Source organism: Neoarius graeffei, chromosome 17, assembly GCF_027579695.1.
Source record: "Neoarius graeffei isolate fNeoGra1 chromosome 17, fNeoGra1.pri, whole genome shotgun sequence".
Lineage (NCBI taxonomy): Eukaryota > Metazoa > Chordata > Actinopteri > Siluriformes > Ariidae > Neoarius > Neoarius graeffei.
The window spans coordinates 5,161,043-5,183,742 of record NC_083585.1 but is presented as its reverse complement, the minus strand read 5'-3'; the positions used below and the strand labels follow the sequence as shown (position 1 = coordinate 5,183,742).

Genomic DNA, 22,700 nt, shown 5'->3' with positions numbered 1-22,700 from the left:
ATAACATCCATGAAATGTACCAGTCAGAATTAGAGATGGCGAAAACTAAAAAAAATCTTGACCGACCACTGAGCCTCATTAGCCGGTTAAAGTCGGTTAACCTATGAGTTTAAAATTCTAGAATTGGAATTATTAGAATCTATCAGGGATGCAAACGGTGCGCCTTTTGGCGGATGCCGCCTTTTTCACGGCTGAATCGTGCAGATCCGATTTTTTTTTGGGGGGGGGGGGGGGGGGCGTTGTAGTGTCTGAATAATTTCATCAAAGTAAATTCTGTATTAAAATTACTAAATAAGCAAATGCCGTTACAGTCCATGAAACATAGGAAGTATAAGTATGAGAAGAAAACAGTAAATCAGAAAGTTGCGCACATTTGCGCGGAAGCTGCGCAAATGTGCGCAGCTTTCTGATTTACTGTTTAAATTTCATCAAAGTAAATTCTGTATTAAAATTACTAAATGAGCAAATGCCGTTACAGTCCATGAAGCATAGGAAGTACAAGTATGAGAAGAAAACAGTAAATCAGAAAGCTGCGCACATTTGCGCGGAAGCTGCGCAAATGTGCGCAGCTTTCTGATTTACTGTTTAAATTACATCAAAGTAAATTCTGTATTAAAATTACTAAATGAGCAAATGCCGTTACAGTCCATGAAGCATAGGAAGTATAAGTATGAGAAGAAAACAGTAAATCAGAAAGCTGCGCACGTTTGCATCAACTGGGGTGGGAGGGCGGGACATGACTGAATGGGTGTTTCTGATTTGTCAGCTGTCGTCCTTACACCGCATGGCATGCCCCAAGTGTTTACAACACAGAATTCCAGGTTCTCCGCTCCAAAATCAGCAGCTTCAAAACGACTGATTTTTTTAAATAAAATTTGATTTTTTTTTTTAACCGACAACCAAAAAAAAAATTAACTTGTTGACGTTGATTCGGTCAACCATCGGTCAAACGGTCATTGGTTAACATCCCTAGTCAGGATTTAGACCTCATCATAGCAAAGAGACAGCTCTGGTTAAAGCAGTAAACGACCTACCTGTTGGTGTCTGATCAGGGCTGTGTCTAGCTGCTTGTGTTGCTTGACCTTAGTTCAGCATTTGATACCATTGATCATTCCATTCTTCTGGATAGACTAGAAAATGTTGTGGGAGTTAAGGGAACGGCCCTCTCCTGGCTCAGCTCTTATTTAACTGATCGCTATCAGTATGCTAATGTAAATGGTGATTTTTCTAGACATACTGCATTTATATTTATTTGTATATCAGGGCTTTACATTAGCACCCGTTAAATGCGGGTAAAATTCGGCTTTGGCGGGTGGTTTATTCTGTGGTATGACAATATATTTTAATTGTAGTTTTCTCTGACGGCATCTGATATAATAAACACAATGCAATGTAATATTACATGCCTACAACTCCCATGAGCACCTGCGTAAACATTCTGACAACGTTAGAATTGTTTAGAACGTTCGTTAACATCTCAGATAAAATCAAATGATACGGTAACCTGCGGTTAATGAACAAAGCAACAAAGTTGCTGACGACTGATAAGCGCACTGTGTGGCAGCATATAGCTGGAGTTTCAAACCCTGCTGCTCAGGAAAAAAGGGGCAGAAATGAGCAGGGCCAGAGCAGCATTTTAAAATCACCGAGGTCCGTGATGCGCAAAGCGCGCGCCGAAAAATGTTCGCCATATTTAAATGAGAGGGGTTAATTACACACCACACAAGAGATCTCATCTCATCATCTGTAGCCGCTTTATCCTGTTCTACAGGGTCGCAGGCAAGCTGGAACCTATCCCAGCTGACTATGGGCAAAAGGCAGGGTACACCCTGGACAAGTCGCCAGGTCATCACAGGGCTGACACATAGACACAGACAACCATTCACACTCACACCTACAGTCAATTTAGAGTCACCAGTTAACCTAAGGCCATTATTAAAAAATGTTCTGTTTCCGGTCCACCGGCCGGGTGAGTGCCGTTTGTGCGGTTGAAAATTTTTTTTTAACGCCGGTTTTTCGACATTTTTTTTCGGGTTTGTAAATCTAAAATCGAACTTGACATTTACGCATTCCCAGGGCTTTCCACTAAGGGTCATACTAGCCAGCCATGACAAATAAGTAGCCAGCCGGGGGGGGGGGTGTTAAACACAAAAACTCCTGTGCACGCAGTTCCCAGGATTAAATGTATTTTCCACAGACCATTTATTTATTTGCTTTACTCAAATACAAAAATGGCAGTAAATCGTCTTTCTTTTCTTGCGTATTGCATCATGAGGCGTTCCTGGCTTGTAAATCTCTCATTTTCGGTGCATGACACATTCACACAGCTGAGCATGCTATGAATTAACAACAACAACGGTCTGCAGTGGTGGCTACACAAACACTCGGCAAACATTTCTCCATTTGTGTATGAAAATACACTCCAACGACTCAGTTTGGTTTCATTTACAACCAACAGTGTCTTTTGATGCCAGCACGTAATGGAACGAGAGAAGACTATTTTACCGGAGACAAAATAAGCGTTATCTCTGCTTCTGTTCCCTCCGATGGCTCCGACACACTACTGCCTCCGCTGAGTGCGCGCGCGCACACACCACATGTTGGGGCTGCGGATGAGTTACTCTCCCTTGATCAACGAAGTCGGCGGGGAATTTGTGGTTATTATCGGTACAAACAGCGCGAATCACAACTTAAATGAGTGCGGTTCAGTTTGACATTATTGTCAGTCCGTTAGATAAACAATTTTATTAAAATCAAAAATTAATATTTAGAGCCTGTGGGCTACAAAAATAATAATCATTAAAGTAGCCGGCTGGACTTGTGTAGTTGGCTGTATGGCCAGCAGCCGGCGCTTGTGGAAAGCCCTGCATTCCGCGCAGAATATAGAATTGAATCAGCTCTGCGCATGCGCCGTGTGGCACAAAAAAATGGCAGCCACCATGAAGGAAGGAGATCCGGAGTTTTCAAACATTTGCTTAAGTGTGAAATTGCAAAATGGTATTCTAGCGAACAACAAAATAGTAAAGATTCAGAAAAACAAATTATTCAGTGATCATTTTAATAGTGTAATTTCATCCGAACTAGGCCTAACGGTCGATTTAGAACTACAAAAAGTCCGTGTGTCGGACATTTTAAGTACCTTTGTAAAAGTTTTGCAAATGTTGCAGTCAGCATTTAAAATGCTAACTTAAAGTTGTTGTACAAGTTTCAGTTGATTAAACTGTCATTTTATTAAATGTGTCTGCTTTTGTAATAAAAAAGTACTGAAAGAAAAAGCAAACAGCATTGCAATTTCTTATCTATCTATCTATCTATCTATCTATAGATATACATGGATATATATATATATATATATATATATATATATATATATATATATATATATATATCTCCATATCCATATATCCATATATATATATATATATATATATATAAATATATATATATATATATATATATATATATATATCCATATATTATATATATATATATATATATATATATATATATATATATACATACACACACATATATATATATATATATCCATATATATATCTCCATATCCATATATATATATCCATATATATATCTCCATATCCATATATATATATATATCCAAATATATATATATATATATATATATATATATATATATATCCAAATATATATATATATATATATATATATCCAAATATATATATATATATATATATATATATATATATATATCTCCAAATATATATATATATATATCCAAATATATATTATATATATCCAAATATATATTATATATATCCAAATATATATATTATATATATCCAAATATATATATTATATATATCCAAATATATATATTATATATATCCAAATATATATATATATATATATATATATATATATATATATATAACCTCCCAGAACAAGAACCAGTAACCATCTCAATGGCAGACGTCCAAGAAAGAGTGTCAAAGATGAAGAGCTGGACAGCACCAGGCCCCGATATGATCCATACGTACTGGCTGAAGAAGCTAACTGCACTCCATGAACGCCTAACAGCACAGATGAACCAGCTGCTGAGGGATGGAACCCACCCAGAATGGCTAACCCAAGGCAGGACAGTCCTAATCATGAAGGGACCCATCCCATCCAACTACCGGCCAATTACCTGTCTCTGCACAACATGGAAGGCCCTGTCAGGCATCATTGCGGCAAAAATGAGTAAGCATGTGGCTCAATACATGAGCGAGGCACATAAAGGAATTGGCAGTAACACCAGAGGAGCCAAGCACCAGCTACTGGCCGATAGAACAGTCGCCCGAGACTGTAAGAAGAGACAGACCAACCTGTGCACTGCCTGGATTGACTACAAGAAAGCCTACGACTCAATGCCACACACATGGATACTGGAATGTCTGGAACTGTATAAGATCAACAGGAACCTAAGGACCTTCATACAGAACTCAATGGAAATGTGGAAGACAACCCTAGAGGCCAACTCAAAACCCACTGCCCAAGTCAACATCAAGTGCGGCATATACCAAGGAGATGCGCTATCACCACTGCTGTTCTGCATAGGCCTGAACCCCCTCAGTCAGATCATCACGAAGAGCGGCTACGGGTACCGATTCCGTAGTGGGGCAACAATCAGCCACCTGCTCTACATGGATGACATCAAGCTGTATGCCAGGAACGAGCGAGAAATAGACTCGCTGATCCACACCACCCGGATCTACAACGATGACATAGGGATGTCATTCGGATTGGACAAGTGTGGCCGGATGGTCTCAAAGAGAGGCAAGATGATCCAGACTGAAGGGATTGACCTACCAGAGGGCAACATAGGTGATATCCAAGACAGCTACAAGTACCTTGGCATCCCACAGGCTAATGGAAACCATGAAGAGGCCACAAGGAAGTCAACCACAGCCAAATACCTCCAGAGAGTAAGGCAGGTCCTGAAAAGTCAACTGAATGGTAAAAACAAGGTCCGAGCCATCAACATGTACGCACTACCAGTCATCAGATACCCCGCTGGTATCATAAACTGGCCAAAGGAGGAGATAGAAGCCACAGATATCAAGACTAGAAAGCTCCTCACCATGCATGGAGGGTTCCACCCCAAGTCCAGCACCCTGAGACTATACACTAAGCGGAAAGGGGGAGGCCGAGGGCTAGTGAGCGTCAAGACCACGGTCCAGGATGAAACATCGAAAATCCGAGAATACATCAGAAAGATGGCCCCAAAGGATGAACTGCTAAGTGAATGTCTCAGGCAGCAGAACCCTGATGAGAGTGCAGAGGAGGAGGAGGAACAGACAACCTGGAGAGACAAACCCCTACATGGCATGTACCACCGTCAGATAGAGGAAGTGGCTGATATCAAGAAATCCTACCAGTGGCTGGATAATGCAGGACTGACAGACAGCACAGAGGCACTAATCATGGCAGCACAAGAACAGGCCATAAGCACAAGAGCCATAGAGGCCAGGATCTACCAGAGTAGATCAGACCCAAGATGCAGACTGTGCAAAGAAGCCCCTGAAACAGTCCAGCACATAGTAGCAGGGTGTAAGATGCTAGCTGGATCAGCGTACATGGAGAGGCACAACCAAGTGGCTGGGATAGTATACAGGAACATCTGCAACCAGTATGGAATAGAAATACCCAAGTCCCAATGGGCCATACCACAGAAGGTGGCTGAGAACAACAGGGCCAAGATTCTGTGGGACTTCAGCTTCCAGACTGACAAACAGATCCTGGCTAACCAACCAGACATAGTGGTGGTGGACAAAGAGCAGAAGAGGGTGGTGGTGATAGATGTGGCGATCCCAGCTGACGCCAACATCAGGAAGAAGGAACATGAGAAACTTGAGAAGTATCAAGGGTTGAAAGAGCAGCTGGAACGGATGTGGAAGGTCAAGGGTTGCGTGGTCCCCGTGGTAGTGGGGGCACTTGGGGCAGTAACCCCCAAACTGGGAGAGTGGCTCCAGCAAATCCCAGGAACAACATCTGAAGCCTCAGTCCAGAAGAGCGCAGTCCTAGGAACATCGAAGATACTGCGCAGAACCCTCAAACTCCCAGGCCTCTGGTAGAGGACCCGAGCTTGAGGATGACATGGATACCACCCCCCCGCTGGGGGTGAGAAGGAGATTTTTTTTTTAAATATATATATATATGGATGGATGGATGGATGGATATATATATATATATATATATATATATATATATATATATAAAAAATCCCTCCCTACTGAAAATTTTTTTGCTCACCCGGTGGACAGGAAACGGATTTTTTTTTAAGGATGGCCTAACCTGCATGTCTTTGGACTGTGGGGGAAACCAGAGCACCCGGAGGAAACCCACGTGGACACGGGGAGAACATGCAAACTCCGCACAGAAAGGCCGTCGCCGGCCACGGGGCTCGAACCCGGACCTTCTTGCTGTGAGGCGACAGCGCTAACCACTACACCACCGTGCCTACCACCTACTGAAAATTTTTTTGCTCACCCGGTGGACAGGAAACGGATTTTTTTTAAGGATGGCCTAACCTGCATGTCTTTGGACTGTGGGGGAAACCGGAGCACCCGGAGGAAACCCACGCGGACATGGGGAGAACATGCAAACTCCGCACAGAAAAGCCCTCGCTGGCCACGGGGCTCGAACCCGGACCTTCTTGCTGTGAGGCAACAGCGCTAACCACTACACCACCGTGCCGCCCAGATTGGCTCGTTCATAGCAAAACCGAAAATACCATGTACTGCGAAGACTGTAGAAAGTCTGGCAAAGACAGGCACCAGTAATTTTAAACTCGAAACTATCAAGGACCACGAAAAATCAAATGCACACATCGGTATTATGTACCGGCGAAGACGGCTGGTCACTACAGGGCAGCATTGCTTTCAGTCCCTGGCTGTCATGAAGTCGGCTGAGCTGGAGAGGATGGAGCTGCCGTTTAGAAATGTTCACATGATTGTAAAGAAGTTGATCCCGCCCCAGCTATCAACTTCTGACCTGCTGGAAGCCTCAGGTCACGAAGACCATTTTTCATGGACCATTCACTCACCTGATGATGAATGTAATGAGGACATTTAATGTCTCTCTCTACACATGTTCACACACACACTATTAATAGATAATACATAATACTTGATAATACACATAATACTTGCATATCAAAACATCACATGTTTTTCAATGATAAATGTTTTGAATTGGACTTTTAATATTAGAATCAGTCCAATTGTACTGAATGTTATTTTTCATATACGATATTTCATATTGTAAGGGGCTTGAATTTGAGTTAAATAAACAGAACACTCTACTTATATTTTTGTCTGAATTGGTTCCATGTTTTCATAGAGGGAGATACCTTAAAGGTCCCATGGCATGGTGGTTTGTTGATGCTTTAAACGGGCTCGTGGAGGCTTCCGGATGTTATATCCGCAGCCTTTCTCGAAATGTACCCTCGGCACATAAATATAGCCTCCTGGGAGAAAGCCCCATTTCAGCGCTTTTCCCAGTGCGTCATTTTGCTAATGAGAAGCAGGAGGCGGGGAAGGGTAGAGGGTGGGGGCGGGCCATGGGGGGAGGGGGAGGGGCTTGACCAAGCTGCGCGCGCGCACATACTCGCTGCTATCAGCGCCTGTAGCCACGCTGCTAAGACAAAATCCCGTTCTCCCTCGGACTCCTTTCGTAAACTCAACGTGACACAGAGAAGAGAGTGTGAGTGTGTTCGGAGTGGTAGTTTACGAACGTATAATACCCTAGGCTTGAACACGCACTCCATAACTAAAGAGGATAGAAGCAGCAACGACAGCAACATATCGCTTATCCAACAGAAGACATGCATTGCGGAGCAATAGTCAAACATAAGCTCATAAGTTACAGTCAATTTCCAGACTAAACTCAGTTTAACAGAGCATGCTGCATGCTCTTTAGTTTTGTAGCGCAGATTACCTGGCTAACTGCAGGAAGCAGTTAGCTGCACAGCTAATGTAGCCATTGCTAGGCTAACGCACCGATTTTAAAACACGGCAAAATGACCAGTTATACACTTACTTGTTCGGTGTTTGTTGCTGATGCGGCAGGGATGCTTGGTACGGACCCAGGCTTCAGTGACAGTTGATGTGCAAAACCTGCCCTGTACTGTCCCAAGTTGTGGAAACATTCCTCAGGAAAATGCTTCCGACAAACATACACCATCTTAGGTAGACTCGACAGCGTATTATTGAAGTAAATAAAATTAAGCCACTGCGTCTTCAGGGGCTCTCCCGTCAGCAGTAAAAACCGACTCTTTTCTGTGTTGTCACATCCATGTACAGCGCAATTTCCATGTTTCGCTCACTTAGGTGATGCCATGTTGTTGTGTCCTCTATGGTCTCCTCACTACAACTGGGCGGGCAACCCATACAGTGGGTGGGAATCCAGAGGGGGGGGCGTGGGGATCATCTCCCTTGCTGACGTAGTAAAGGGAAGAGCTTATCAACGCGCCGTTTTGACGCGCCATTCTCAAATGTTGGGCATAGTTTGGTTTACACATTATGAAATTTCTAGCCACTGGGGTGACTTAAGAAGGTCAGAGGAACTCATTTTAACGTTAAAAAACCTCAGAAAGTGAAAATTTCATGCCATGGGACCTTTAACAGCACTGAATACTTGAGTGCTACTGTAGAGATACATTATACGCTGCCATTCATGATTAAATCTAGATCTTCCGAACTTTAACGTATCATGGTGAAGAAAAAAAAAACTGCGATTTCCTGGCAACAAAATTGTGGCTAGTGAAAAGGCTGAATGGCTAGTGACTCAGGAAAACCACTAGCCACAGTGGCCGGTGAGCAAAAAAGTTAATGTAAAGCCCTGATTATTTATATATATATATATATATATATATATATATATATATATATATATATATATATATATATATAAAACCTATGGGTGATATTATTCATAAACATAATTTAGTTTCCACTGTTATGCTGATGACACATAGTTGTATGTTTCTACAAAACCTGATAAGAGACACCAGCTTAATAGAATTGAGGAATGTGTGAAGGACATTAGATGCTTATTAACTTCCTTCTGCTTCACTCTGACAAGACTGAAGTACTTGTACTTGGACCACATGCAGCTAGAAGTAAGTTTTCTGATTCCACAGTAACTCTGGATGGCCTTTCTGTTTCTTCACGTGCAGCAGTAAAAGACCTCGGAGTGATTATTGACCCCGGACTTTTATTCGAAACTCACATCAATAACATTTCCCGGATAGCTTTCTTTCATCTCAGAAATATTTCTAAGAGAAGAAATTCAATGTCACTACGCAACGCAGAAAAATTAGTTCATGCTTTTGTTACCTCCAGGTTGGATTATTGTAATGCCTTACTGTCTGGATGTTCCAATAAGTGCATAAACAAGCTCCAGTTAATTCAAAATGCAGCAGCAAGAGTCCTTACTAGAGCTAGAAAATATGACCCCATCACCCCTGTCTTATCCACACTGCATTGGCTCTCAATCAAATTTCACATTGATTGTAAAATACTATTCTTGATCTTGAAAGCACTGAATGGTCTCGCGCCACAGTACCTCAGTGAACTTCTGGTCCTCTATGACCCACCACGCCTACTTAGATCAAAAGGTGCAGGCTATCTGCTGGTACCTTGTATAGTGAAGGCTGCATCAGGGGGCGGAGCCTTTTCTTACAAAGCCCCACAATTATGGAACAGCCTTCCATGTAGTGTTCAGGAATCAGAAACAGTCCATGTTTAAGTCTAGGCTGAATGCATATCTGTTTAGTCAAGCCTTTTGTTAAGAGTGTTTATGAGGGGAAAGGAGTAGATCCAGGGATGAGAATGAAAAATATTTAAAAAGTCTGAAAAAACCACAGCGGGGCCCATGGCCCAGGGGTTCCAGGGGCTAATGATTTTTGGCTATTTTTTTATTTATTTATTTTCTTTATTATTAGACAGGGATATTATTAGACAGGGATATTATTATTAGACAGGGAGATTATTAGACAGGGAGATGATTATTAGACAGGGAGATTATTAGGCAGGGAGATGATTATTAGACAGGGATATTATTATTAGACAGGGATATTCTTTTGTGTAATCTGAGCTGAAGTGGGTTTTGTACTTTGGTTTTTTGGGGCGAACGCGCGCTCTCTCTGCCATGCCGATCCTGTAGGCTGCACTGACTCAGCTGAAAACTCCGGTCCTCGAGAAAAGAGATAAAAGCCCGCCCACACTGAAAGCTGATTGGCTTATTTTGCTGCAGGCATGAAAACGGGTCAGGGGTGAAAAAGGTGAGAAGGGTGCGCGAGTGGTGACGTGGCCTCTGGTGTTGTTTTATTTTGTTTGGGGGGTCCTCCCCCAGAATACATATTATAGCCTCCTTACTAAGTATACTGTATTGACATTTGCACAAGGACATACAGTACAAATACAAATACATGTAGTTATAGTGAAATTGTGCCCTGGAAAAAAATGTGAACAGTAGAATGAAGAAAGTGGAGAACACACAAGGAATAGTGATCATTTTTTCCTTTTATTTGCCTGGACCACCAGTGTCTCCATGGCCCACTTTCGCTGAGTTGCCACATGTTTCAGCCTTGCCCGCTTCTCTCCTTCAGCAGTCTGTTTCTTGGCCTGCTGAGCACTGCAAGTTGCTTGAGAGCCATACTTGCTCTGCTGCTGCTGCTTTTCCTCCTTGTTCACCCTCTGCTGGTGTTTGTATGTGGCTGCTGCAGAGTTAATGTTCTTGCACAATGTTCTGTCCACTTCCCCAAACTTCACGTCCTCCCTTCTAAAGAACTGCATAGCTGTCTTCCCCCTGGACATCAGCGTGTACTTGACCGTCTGTATTGCATTAAATGTTTCCACATTCATGTTGCCACTCCTTTGATCAATTACATCATTCATCAGACTAAATGATAACTCGACTCTAGGTCCATGAAAGATGGAGAGGCAACACTTAACCAGTGCACCCAGGGAGGGGTACTTGTCTGGTTTGTCGAAGACATGACCCCACCACTCCACGATGCTCTCTCCCTCCTTGAAGCTGGGGATGGTCAGGTCAACACTGAACCGCACACGTTCCCTCTGGATATCCTGGTCTGCTGGCAAGAGGTGCCCCAGCATACCACTCAGCCTGCCAAGATATGGAAGTACCTGCAGCTTTCAGTTCTTTTTAAATCAAGGATGAATACTTTTTCTTTGCTGCTTTTTATTAAATCAAATTTGAGACTTTTAATTTGATTTCTTTCAGCACGGACAGCACCACAAAATGACGTCTCCACTATACAGTGCCCTATATAGTGAGTAGCAAGCAATTTCGGACACAGGGGTTGTCAAAAGATGCGCGTGCCCTCTTTCGAATGCTGACGTAATCAAGCCGGAAGTTTTGTTTGTTTTGATAGCAATCAGGAAAGTTTGAAAAAAGTAGGAAATTCAGTCTGATGACTCAATCCAGCTTCTGGTGGTCTGGTCTTCACTCTGACTGATGTGTGCACGCTCTGGCCAGCAGGAGAAGAGGCACGAAATGATGATGCTTGCCCTTCACAGCGAGATGTACTCATCGCTATGGCATCAATATCAAAGCAGGAGGAGGAGGCACAAACGGCACAAACTGTCTATGGGTGCGAAGCGACCTCCTTGCCTTTTGGGTCAATATCAACCCCCCCCTCCATTTTTGTTCTCATCGGATCTACACAATTCACGTAGGTCACCCATTTTGGTTTCAAAACGACGAATTTCGCCGAAAGGTGAGGGATTTTCATGTATGTTGCTGAGTAACCCAATCAGGATGCTCTTTGTCTGGCATGCGCTACATGAACAAGCACACAGGCAGTGTTGCCACATTGGGCGGTTTTAAGTGCATTTTGGCGGGTTTGGAACATATTTTGGGATGGAAAACAGCAGTATCTGGCAACACTGCACACAGTCTCCCTCGCGCGCGCACATTCTAAGACGCGTGATGCAGACCTTAATGTTGCGCGTGCATGCTCAAAAACGATCATTTTGGTCTGAAAAAGTCGGAAATCCGCCAATCGGCGGAAAATTCTCATCCCTGTAGATCTGAAGGGTCCTCAGACAGAGTGTTTTGGTAAACTGGGATGTATGGATGCTGTCAGTTCCCCACTCACTTGCTTGTTCGAGTTTGTTGATCCTGTCATGGCTGCTGCTTTATGTCCCGGGGCTCCCTCATGCCTGTGCTACCTTCTGGCTCTCCCCTTTTAGTTATGCTGTCATAGTTAGTTGCCGGAGTCCCTGCTTGTACTCAGTGCAAAATGTATACTGTTCCTACTCATCAGGTGACATTGGGCATACCCAACAACCTGTGTTTTCTCTCTTTCCCTCCCCCCATCTGTCCCTCTGAGTTACATGGCAATCCTGACCTCTTCTGCTTCTCAGACCTGCCTGATCCATTCTGATGCCCTACATCTGGTTGGAGTCTCATCATCACATCGCTCCTGTGGAGGATGGCCCCATATGGACAGTTGAAAGTCACACTTGGAAGATGCTCTGGACTCTTACAGTAATGCTTTTATGGCTGAGGACTACAGCTGACTTGCTAACTTTAGGACTGCAGTTGCCATGAACAGTTTTGCACTCAAGTTTCCATCAATAAAGAGTTAGAACATCAACAAAACTGATTTCATGTTAAAAATGTTAGAATCACATTGTCTCTTATCACCCAAATGAGGATGGATTCCCTTTTGAGTCTGGTTCCTGTGACAGAGGGCTCTGTCTAGCTCCTCTTCAAGTCTGTTTTCCCCATCCCAGTTAGTTACTACAGCAGGGGTGCATACCTGACTTTAGTAGCAACACACACCACGCGCAAATACAATTAAACTCGCATCTTTTTCCCTACCGCGGTAAAATCATAACTCATTAAAATAAACATGCACTTACTTGTTTGAGCTGTCTAGGTAATGTTGGTTGTGTCTTGTGTTTGGTTTGTTTTTCTGTCTTGTTCGTCTTTTCCGTGGGGTTTTAGTCCGGTCGGCGTTTGTTTGGGGAGGGTTTGAATGGCTTGCGCGCCGCCATGACAGGCCAACCCGAGCAGCAATAACAGAGGGCTAATTCAGTAGCGTCAGGACTGCGCAATGCAGCATGGGTACGGGCAAAACAAAGTTTTGAGGGGTGTTTTGCAAACTAATAAAATAATAATGTTTGTGGGGAATAAACTGTTGTAAAATGGATGCTTATGCAGGGTATTGTTGAAAAGCTATTTGATGGCTGTCAGTCAGTCAGTCAAGTTTATTTGTATAGCGCTTTTAACAATAAACATTGTCGCAAAGCAGCTTTACAGAATTTGAACAACTTAAAACATGAGCTAATTTATCCCTAATCTATCCCCAATGAGCAAGTCTGTGGCAACGGTGGCAAGGAAAAACTCCCTCAGACAACATGAGGAAGAAACCTCGAGAGGAACCAGACTCAAAAGGGAACCCATCCTCATTTGGGCAACAACAGACAGCCTGACTATAATATTAACAGTTTTAACATGAGGACAGTTTCGTTGATGTTATAACTCTTCATTGATGGAAACTTGAGTGCAAAACTGTTCATGATAACTGCAGTCCTAAAGTTAGCAAGACAACTGTAGTCCTCAGCCATAAAAGCCTTACTGTAAGAGTCCAGAGCATCCTCCAGGTATAACCCTCAACTATCCTCATGGGGCCGTCCTTCGCAGGAGCGGTGCGATAAAACTCCAACCAGACACAGGGCACCAGGATGGATCAAGCAGGTCCGAGGGGCAGAAGAGGCCAGCATCTCAATCCCAGGACCAACATGTAACTCAGAGGGACAGATTGGGGGGGGGGGGGAGAAGAAAACACGTTGTTAGGTATGCCCTAAAAATGACAAGTATTAAATCTGTGTGGTAGGCTCGCAGAGATGAGAGTCTTTACATCAGGCATAACACACAACAATGGCATGTTAATATGGTAAAAAATATATCATGACCTGCTCTGGCTGGATGCTTGATTGGGTGATGGGAGCACACTCCTCAGCAATGATGAGATGCAGATGGGACCCTTAGGGCTGGCCAAGACAATTCAGTGACATTTCACCAGGTCTGGGACATGCGACAAAGTCTGACGGCCGATTCCCTGCAGGCTACGATAGCCAGTCGAGGTCTCCACCCTCTCCACCAAAAGATTTCCTGTTGACTCCATGTAACTCAGAGGGACAGATTTGGGGTGGGGGAAGGAAAGAAAAACACAGGTTGTTAGGTATGCCCAATGTCACCTGAATAAGTAGGAGCAGTATACATATTGCACCGAGTACAAGCAGGGACTCCGGCAACTAACTATGACAGCATAACTAAAAGGAGAGAGCCAGAAGGTAACACAGGCATGAGGGAGCCCTGGGACATAAAGCAGCCAGCCACTACACCGTCAACAAACTTGAGTGAGCAAGCGAGTGGGGACTGACAGCATCCATACATCCCAGTTTACTGGCTGTGTTATTTATGTCTAAAAACATTTACTTGTGGTAATTTATTTTTAAAACCGTGTAATGGTATGACCTGGGGGAGGGGCTGAGAGTATAAAATGTTCACCCTGATCATTCTGTGGGAGAGTGAAGGAGAAGCAACAGAGTACTAGCTCAGGTAATTAATTGTAATGCAGATTGTGGCTGTAGTTGTTGGATGTAATTTAACTGAACTGAGTTGCTTTGGAATATTTTTGTGTTTGATTTGTTGCATTAAGTATTTTTTTTCGTTAGTGTTAGTTTTTTTTCCTTTAGTAAATTTTGCTACTGACCAGCTTTATTTATAATTCTCACCTTTGCACCGTTGGACTATTTGGGAGCACTTTGTAAAATAAACACCTTACACTAAAGTGCTGCTGTGGCAGAGCCAGTTTATTTATGAGTGGACCTACACCTGAGCTGTATTACTCCGTGACATATGGTGTCAGAAGTGGGATTGGCCAGCCACAGAAAGTGCATCTGAAAGACCCAAAATGGCAGATGTAAAGGGTGAGAAGGGCGATGAGTGGGCGGATGCCTCTGAGGAGCAGTTGGAGCAGACGCAACCATACGCATGGCCAAAGATGACGGCTAGCACACCAAAGCCCGAGCACAGTTCCACACAGAAGCAGCGGCTACAGTGACAGCACCTGAGACAGACAGGGCTATGGGAGAAGTAGCAGGCCTGCTGAGGGATTTCCTGACCACCCAGCAGCGACGTGAGGAGCACATTTTGGCAGAATTCCGTGGCCTAGCTACACACTTCATCCAAGGGCAAGCAGGAGGACAACAGCCACACCACACAGCCCCGGCAGTGTCAACAACTGCGTCTGAGAGTCCACGGATGGGCCTCCCCACACCAACCCCCCCGTCGACGTCCAGCGGCCCGAGAGACATCGGCAGATGCTTTTGATGAGCTATGGCAAGTTCCTGCTCTTCAATTCACCCAGGGTCCTGCTTCTCATCCATCCCAGCCAGAGAGGGTTGTGCGTAAGGAGCCCAAGATGCCTGTTTATCAGCAAGGGGAAGACATTGAAGATTACCTGCTGCGGTTTGAGCGTATAGCCAGAACCTGGGTTTGGCCAGAGCGAGACTGGGCGTGTCGCCTGGTGCCACTGCTGACTGGGAAGGCGCTTGCTGCATACACAGCAATGGATGAGGAGCGTTCCAACACATACAAGTACCTGCGAGAGGCCCTGCTGGAGAAGTTTGATATTGCACTGGAGACGTATCGTCAGCGCTTCAGAGCGTCCATGACACCACCTGGAGAGACCCCTACTGAGACCTATAACCACCTGAAGGGCCTCTATCGTCGCTGGATACGACCTGAGCAGCATTCCAAGGAGGACATCACAGAGATGATTATTCTGGAACAGCTGATCCAAGTCCTACCGTACAATATCAGAACCTGGGTCAAAGAGCATGAGCAAGTGGCTGCAAAACTTGCCATGCAGTATTTGAACGCGCATCGGCGGGGTAATCAGCGACCTCAAGCACCACGACGATCTCAAGCAACACCACCACCTCAAGCACGATCTCAAGCATCTACGCGGGACAGTAGAGGTACCGCGGGTGGGGCTGTAAGATGGGACAATGCGCAGAATAGATTTCAGGAGTTAGTCTGTTTTCACTGTCAGCAACCGGGTCATAAAGCTGTTGTATGTCCTATGAGAAAGCCAAAGCTGAATGGATTCTGTTATGTATCAAGTGAGGGGGACTGTCTTTGTGGGGATGCTGATGGTGATGAATTGAAATGTGAACTTTTTTTTTTTTTTGAATGGTCCAGCGGCGGCACGGTGGTGTAGTGGTTAGCGCTGTCGCCTCACAGCAAGAAGGTCCTGGGTTCGAGCCCCGGGGCCGGCGAGGGCCTTTCTGTGCGGAGTTTGCATGTTCTCCCCGTGTCCGCGTGGGTTTCCTCCGGGTGCTCCGGTTTCCCCCACAGTCCAAAGACATGCAGGTTAGGTTAACTGGTGACTCTAAATTGACCGTAGGTGTGAATGTGAGTGTGAATGGTTGTCTGTGTCTATGTGTCAGCCCTGTGATGACCTGGCGACTTGTCCAGGGTGTACCCCGCCTTTCGCCCGTAGTCAGCTGGGATAGGCTCCAGCTTGCCTGCGACCCTGTAGAAGGATAAAGCGGCTAGAGATAATGTGATGTGTGTGATGTGAATGGTCCAGCTGTGCAAGCACTGCTTGATACTGGAAGCTCTGTGACTCTTGTTAACAAATGTGTTGTTCCTGCTGATAATCTGAACTATGAAAAGAAAATGGTTGTGCAATGTGTACATGGTGATAAAGAATACCCGACAATGGAGGTCACGGTAACTGTAAATGCACAAATGTTTTTGATTAATGCTGGAGTGGTGGAGGGTTTACCAACTGACATGGTGTTAGGCAGGGACTTACCAATGTTGTCTGATCTCGTGACTGCCCCTAAGGGTAAAACTGCAGATGTGCATCTGTCTTGTCCAGTGTTTACAAGATTCCAAACTTGGGGAGGACTGGAGCCCCTACCAGACTTGTGTGGTAGTCTGTGCCAGGGCGGGTCCAAAGCCCCCAGAAAGACGCGTAGACAACGGCGTCTAGAGAAGCATCTGGGTACACCGGTGTTCAAACCGGAAGTAGGTGGGCTTGAAGCTGAGGGGTTGTGGGAGGTACCAGAGAACATTGGGGCCTTGCAAACTGCAGATGTGTCTTTGAAACCTTTATTTGAAAAAGTAAATGGGAAAGAGGGTGATCACAAGGGGGTAGATGGGGAAAAAAAAAGTGTTGGTGGAAAATGGTATTTTGTACATTGAGGGGGATAATGTCAGACGCCTAGTCATACCAACATGTCGACCGTTAGTGCTTCACCTCGCGCACACACTTCCTTGGGCAGGTCATTTAGCTTTACAAAAAACCTACCTTAGGTAAGGTGCACGGTTCTACTGGCCCTCTATGTATGCCGACGTGCATGCATATTGTGCATCCTGTCCTGTGTGTCAGAAAACAGGTGCTGTGAGGAGAGCTGACAGAGTCCCTCTGCATCCACTACCCGTGATCACCACCCTCTTCCAACGAATAGCTATGGATATAGTGGGACCACTTGAGAAGAGCAGCTCTGGGTACAGGTTCATCCTTGTCATATGCGATTACGCATCTCGCTATCCAGAGGCCTTCCCACTTCGATCAATCACCACGCCGAAGGTCGTCAGTGCCCTGGTCCAGCTGTTCTCCCGGGTCGGATTCCCGAAGGAAATCCTTACTGACCAGGGGACAAACTTCACATCGAGACTGATGCAGCAGCTCCACCAGCAACTGTGTATCAAAGCCCTCCGGACCAGTCCCTACCATCCACAGACGGACGGGCTCGTGGAGAGATTCAACCACACCCTCAAGAACATGCTGAGGAAGTTCATCTCAGATGCCAGCAAAGATTGGGATCGATGGCTACCCTTCCTCCTGTTTACATACAGAGAGGTGCCTCAGGCATCCACAGGGTTCTCCCCATTCGAGTTGGTGTATGGCTGGCAGGTTCAGGGCCCATTGGACCTGCTGAAGAGAGCCTGGGAGAAATCACCTGATGCTTCATCAGAAGTAGGAATTGTGCAGTACGTGCTGCAAATGAGGGATCGCTTGGACCAGTACAGAGAAAAGGCTACAGAGAATCTGAGAAAGGCACAGAGGCCCAAAAGCTCTGGCATGACCAGTATGCCAGACACCGTGAGTACAAGCTGGGTCAGAAGGTCCTGTTGCTGCTTCCCACCAGTACCAGCAAGCTCCTTGCGAAATGGCAAGGCCCTTATGTCATCACCAAAAGAATGGGTCCAGTTACCTACAAGGTACATTATCCTGACAAGGGCAAGACTAAACAGGTGTACCATGTGAAGTGGAAGGAGATGAAGATGGATGAAATAAAAGCAGAGACAGAGGTGGACAGAACGGAAGCCAAGGTGATGGTGCGGAGGGTGAAGGCAGATAGAGAGGATGAAGACGATGTGCAGACCTGGCAGCAGCAGAGAGGCAGAACCAACCCTTGATCATTTGAAGAATGATCTACAGAGGGATCTGCTGAAGGTCTTTGACCTCTTCCCAGCTTTGTTCCAGCCTAGACCGGGCCGCACTGGAGTGTTGGAACACAGAATACATTTAAAAAGACCCTACTCCAATTCGGCAAAGACCTTACAGGGTGCCGGAGACCCTGGTGTCTGGACCGAGGAAAGAAATTCAAACCATGCAGGAGCTGGGGGTCATCGAGCAGTCAACAAGCGAATGGAGCAGTCCAATTGTAGTTGTCCCAAAAACGGATGGGTCCCTGAGGATATGCATGGACTTTAGGAAGCTAAATTCAGTTTCACAGTTCGATGCCTATCCAATGCCCCGAATAGATGACCTGCTAGAAAAGATTGGTCGTGCCAGGTACATCACAACGCTAGACCTCTGCAAAGGTTACTGGCAGGTGCCACTGGAGGAGAAGTCCAGTGAGTATACAGCATTCAGAACACCTGTAAGGTTCTTCCAGTTTACTGTAATGCCCTTTGGGCTGCATGGAGCCCCAGCAACTTTCCAACGACTTATGGACAGAGTCCTACAGGGGTGTGACGACTGCTGTGCTGCCTATTTGGACAACGTGGTTATCTTTAGCCAGACCTGGGCAGAACATTGCCATCACTTGCGGAGGAGGGTTCTCCACCGTATCCAAGAGGCAGGACTGACCCTGAATGTCCAGAAATGCAAGTGGGCCAAGGCTGAAACCAAGTACCTGGGATACCTTGTTGGCAATGGGGAGGTTTGGCCACAAGTGGACAAGGTGGAGACCATTAAGAACAGTTCACGTCCTTGCACCAAAAAACAGGTCAGGTCTTTCCTGGGTTTTGTTGGGTGGTATCAGCATTTCATACCCAATTTTTCCACCATCGCCGCACCCCTAACTGACCTTACAAGCAAAGCCACCAAGAATCCAGTTCAGTGGATGGAAGAGTGTGAAAGAGCGTTCACTACCCTGAAGACATGTCTGTGTTCCTCTCCTGTTCTGCAAAGTGCCGACTTCACTCAGCGATTTCTTGTGCAGGTTGATGCCTCATCTGTGGGGATTGGGGCAGTCCTGGCACAAGGGAAGCCAGGAGAAGAAAGACCAGTCCTCTATCTCAGCCGGAAGATGCTGCCCAGGGAACAAAGGTACTCCACCATTGAAAAAGAATGCCTTGCAATTAAATGGGCACTGGATAGCCTTCGTTATTATCTGCTAGGAAGAGCGTTTGGTCTGGATACTGACCATCAGGCCCTGACGTGGATACAGACCATGAAGGACCATAATGCCAGAGTGACAAGATGATATCTGGCGTTACAGCCCTATAGATTCCAGATCTGTCATAAAGCGGGAAAACAAAATCTGATGGCTGACTACCTGTCCAGATTGCCGATGCTCTGCAATCTAGGAGAAGGGGAAGTGACAGAGGGCTCTGTCTAGCTCCTCTTCAAGCTGGTTTTCCCCATCCCAGTTAGTTACTACAGCAGGGGTGCACACCTGACTTTAGTAGCAACACACCACATGCAAATACAATTAAACTCGCGTCTTTTTCCCTACCGTGGTAAAATCATAACATTAAAATAAACGTACACTTACTTGTTTGAGCTGTCTAGGTAATGTTGGTTGTGTCTTGTGTTTGGTTGGTTTTTCTGTCTTGTTCATCTTTTCCGTGGGGTTTTAGTCCAGAGAGCGTTTGTTTGGGGAGGGTTTGAATGGCTTGCGCGCCACCATGACAGGCCAACCTGAGCAGCAATAACAGAGGGCTAATTCAGTAGCGTCAGGACTGCGCAATGCAGTATGGGTACGGGCAAAACAAAGTTTTGAGGGGTGTTTTGCAAACTAATAAAATAATAATGTTTGTGGGGAATAAACTGTTGTAAAATGGATGCTTATGCAGGGTATTGTTGAAAAGCTATTTGATGGCTGTGTTATGTCTAAAAATGTTTACTTGTGGTAATTTATTTTTAAAACCGTGTAATGGTATGACCTGGGGGAGGGGCTAAGAGTATAAAATGTTCGCCCTGATCATTCTCTGGGAGAGTGAAGGAGAAGCAACAGAGTACTAGCTCAGGTAACTAATTGCAATGCAGATTGTGGCTGTAGTTGTTGGATGTAATTTAACTGAACTGAGTTGCTTTGGAATATTTTTGTGTTTGATTTGTTACATTAAGAAAGTATTTTTTTTTTCGTTAGTGTTAGGTTTTTTTTTCCCTTAGTAAATTTTGCTACTGACCAGCTTTATTTATAATTCTCACCTTTGCATTGTTGGACTATTTGGGAGCACTTTGTAAAATAAACACCTTGCACTAAAGTGCTGCTGTGGCGGAGCCAGTTTATTTATGAGTGGACCTACACCTGAGCTGTATTACTCCATGACAGTTCCTCTCGAGGTTTCTCTCATGTCGTCTGAGGGAGTTTTTCCTTGCCACCGTTGCCACAGGTTTGCTCATTGGGGATAGATTAGGGATAAAATTAGCTCATGTTTTAAGTAGTTCAAATTCTGTAAAGCTGCTTTGCAACAATGTCTATTGTTAAAAGCGCTATACAAATAAACTTGACTTGACTAGAGGGTGAAGAGTGGGGAGCCATTGCTGAGGCAATCAGACAGGAAGTCCTTTATCCAGAGGCAGATGGATTAAGACAGTCCCAGGTTTGTCAGGTTGGACACCAGTCTGTGAGGGAGAATGGTGTTGAATGCTGAGCTAAAGTCCACAAAGAACAGCCTAGCATAGCTCTCCTGCTGCTCAAGGTGAGTGAGGGCAGTGTGGAGAGTTGTTGCTATGGCGTCCTCTGTAGACCCATTAGCTCTATAAGTATACTGGTGTCCAACATGGGTGAGGGACTTGAGATGATGCAAGTCTGAACCAGTTGCTCAAAGCGCTTCATGATGACGGGAGTAAGTGCCACTGGTCAGTGGTCATTCAGGCTGCTAATGGTCTTTTTTTGGCAGTGGAAGATGGTAGAGGACTTCAGGCAGGGTGGGATGGTGGACTGGGACAGGGACTGATTGACTTATGTGACATCCTATGCTCTGTACATAACATGGTTCTAGATGTTTTATTTTACTACAAGATACATGCCTATCAGAAATACTGGACAGAGGTGGTCAATTACTGCAGGAGTCTTGGTCAAGGTGGCTCATTGCTATTTAGCCCCTAAAGTTCTCCAAGCTTTAACATTAACAGCCCCATGAGCCTTTGCACTCTGGCAAGGCTCTGTGGAACTGGCAACAACTAAAGCGACTGCCTTTTCTGGTCGCTACAATAATAATCCTCCTCCCTGGAACCAAATTTATTTTCAAAATGGGATTAAAGGCCATTTAGATTAAAAAAAAAAAAAAAGTTAAAAGTGACTACCTACAAACATTTTTAATGAAAAAGTATAGTCATTGTTACATTTTAAAAAAATATTATTTCATGAGCCTGCATGAAAATGCATGGGGTTGCTCAAAATTCCACAGCACACTTCACTTTGTCTCACAGCACACCGGGTATATACTGTCTCATCATCTCTAGCCGCTTTATCCTGTTCTACAGGGTCGCAAGCAAGCTGGAGCCTATCCCAGCTGACTACAGGCGAAAGGCAGGGTACACCCTGGACAAGTCGCCAGGTCATCACAGGGCTGACGCATAGACACAGACAACTTGAGCACTGAGGTGTTACTAGTATTTTTATTAACAGGCAAGTTCCACCACACTGGCTAAAAGAACCGATGTCGGACTGCATTGTGCTCAAACTTGCGATTTACACCACTACTCCACATATCATCTGCAAGAAGAAATTGATATTAATTGGAGCTACCTTCATCTAGTCATCATATTTTGTTCCATAATATACAATCTTTATAATAAAATTTATGACAAACTCACAACCGAGGAGTCTCCACTGTTCTTGGCTTCCTCTCGGTTCACCAGCTCTCCCTGGCAGGGGCTGAAGTGTGCACCTACTGGAACAGTCTCCCCCTTATTAAACACTCCCAGGCCTGCATCAGGAATACTGGACTTCTGGATTTCTAGCCCAGGAGGAAGTGTTTGTCTGGCTCGGTCAGGGACTCCCATGGGAACAGGAGTATCGGGGATGAAGAGGGGTGGTCCATGAACCTTGCATTTGTTGAGGAAGAAGGATTTGCGAACTTCACAGTCTGGGAGCAGAGAAAACACAACAGGAAGAAATGAGGCCCAAATGTGTGTGCAATCTGTGTCTAAGACCATA

At 45.0% G+C, this 22,700-nt stretch overlaps 1 protein-coding gene across 1 annotated transcript in view; it reads right to left on the bottom strand.

The window, feature by feature from the left end:
- LOC132901310 (zinc finger protein 850-like) overlaps window positions 1-22,700 on the bottom strand; it is an 808,362-nt gene that overhangs the window by 748,169 nt on the left and 37,493 nt on the right. Inside the window, exon 15 of the mRNA XM_060943616.1 lies at window positions 22,358-22,629. Within this exon, the coding sequence (XP_060799599.1) occupies window positions 22,358-22,629 (272 nt within the window). The remainder of the gene's footprint in view (window positions 1-22,357; window positions 22,630-22,700) is intronic.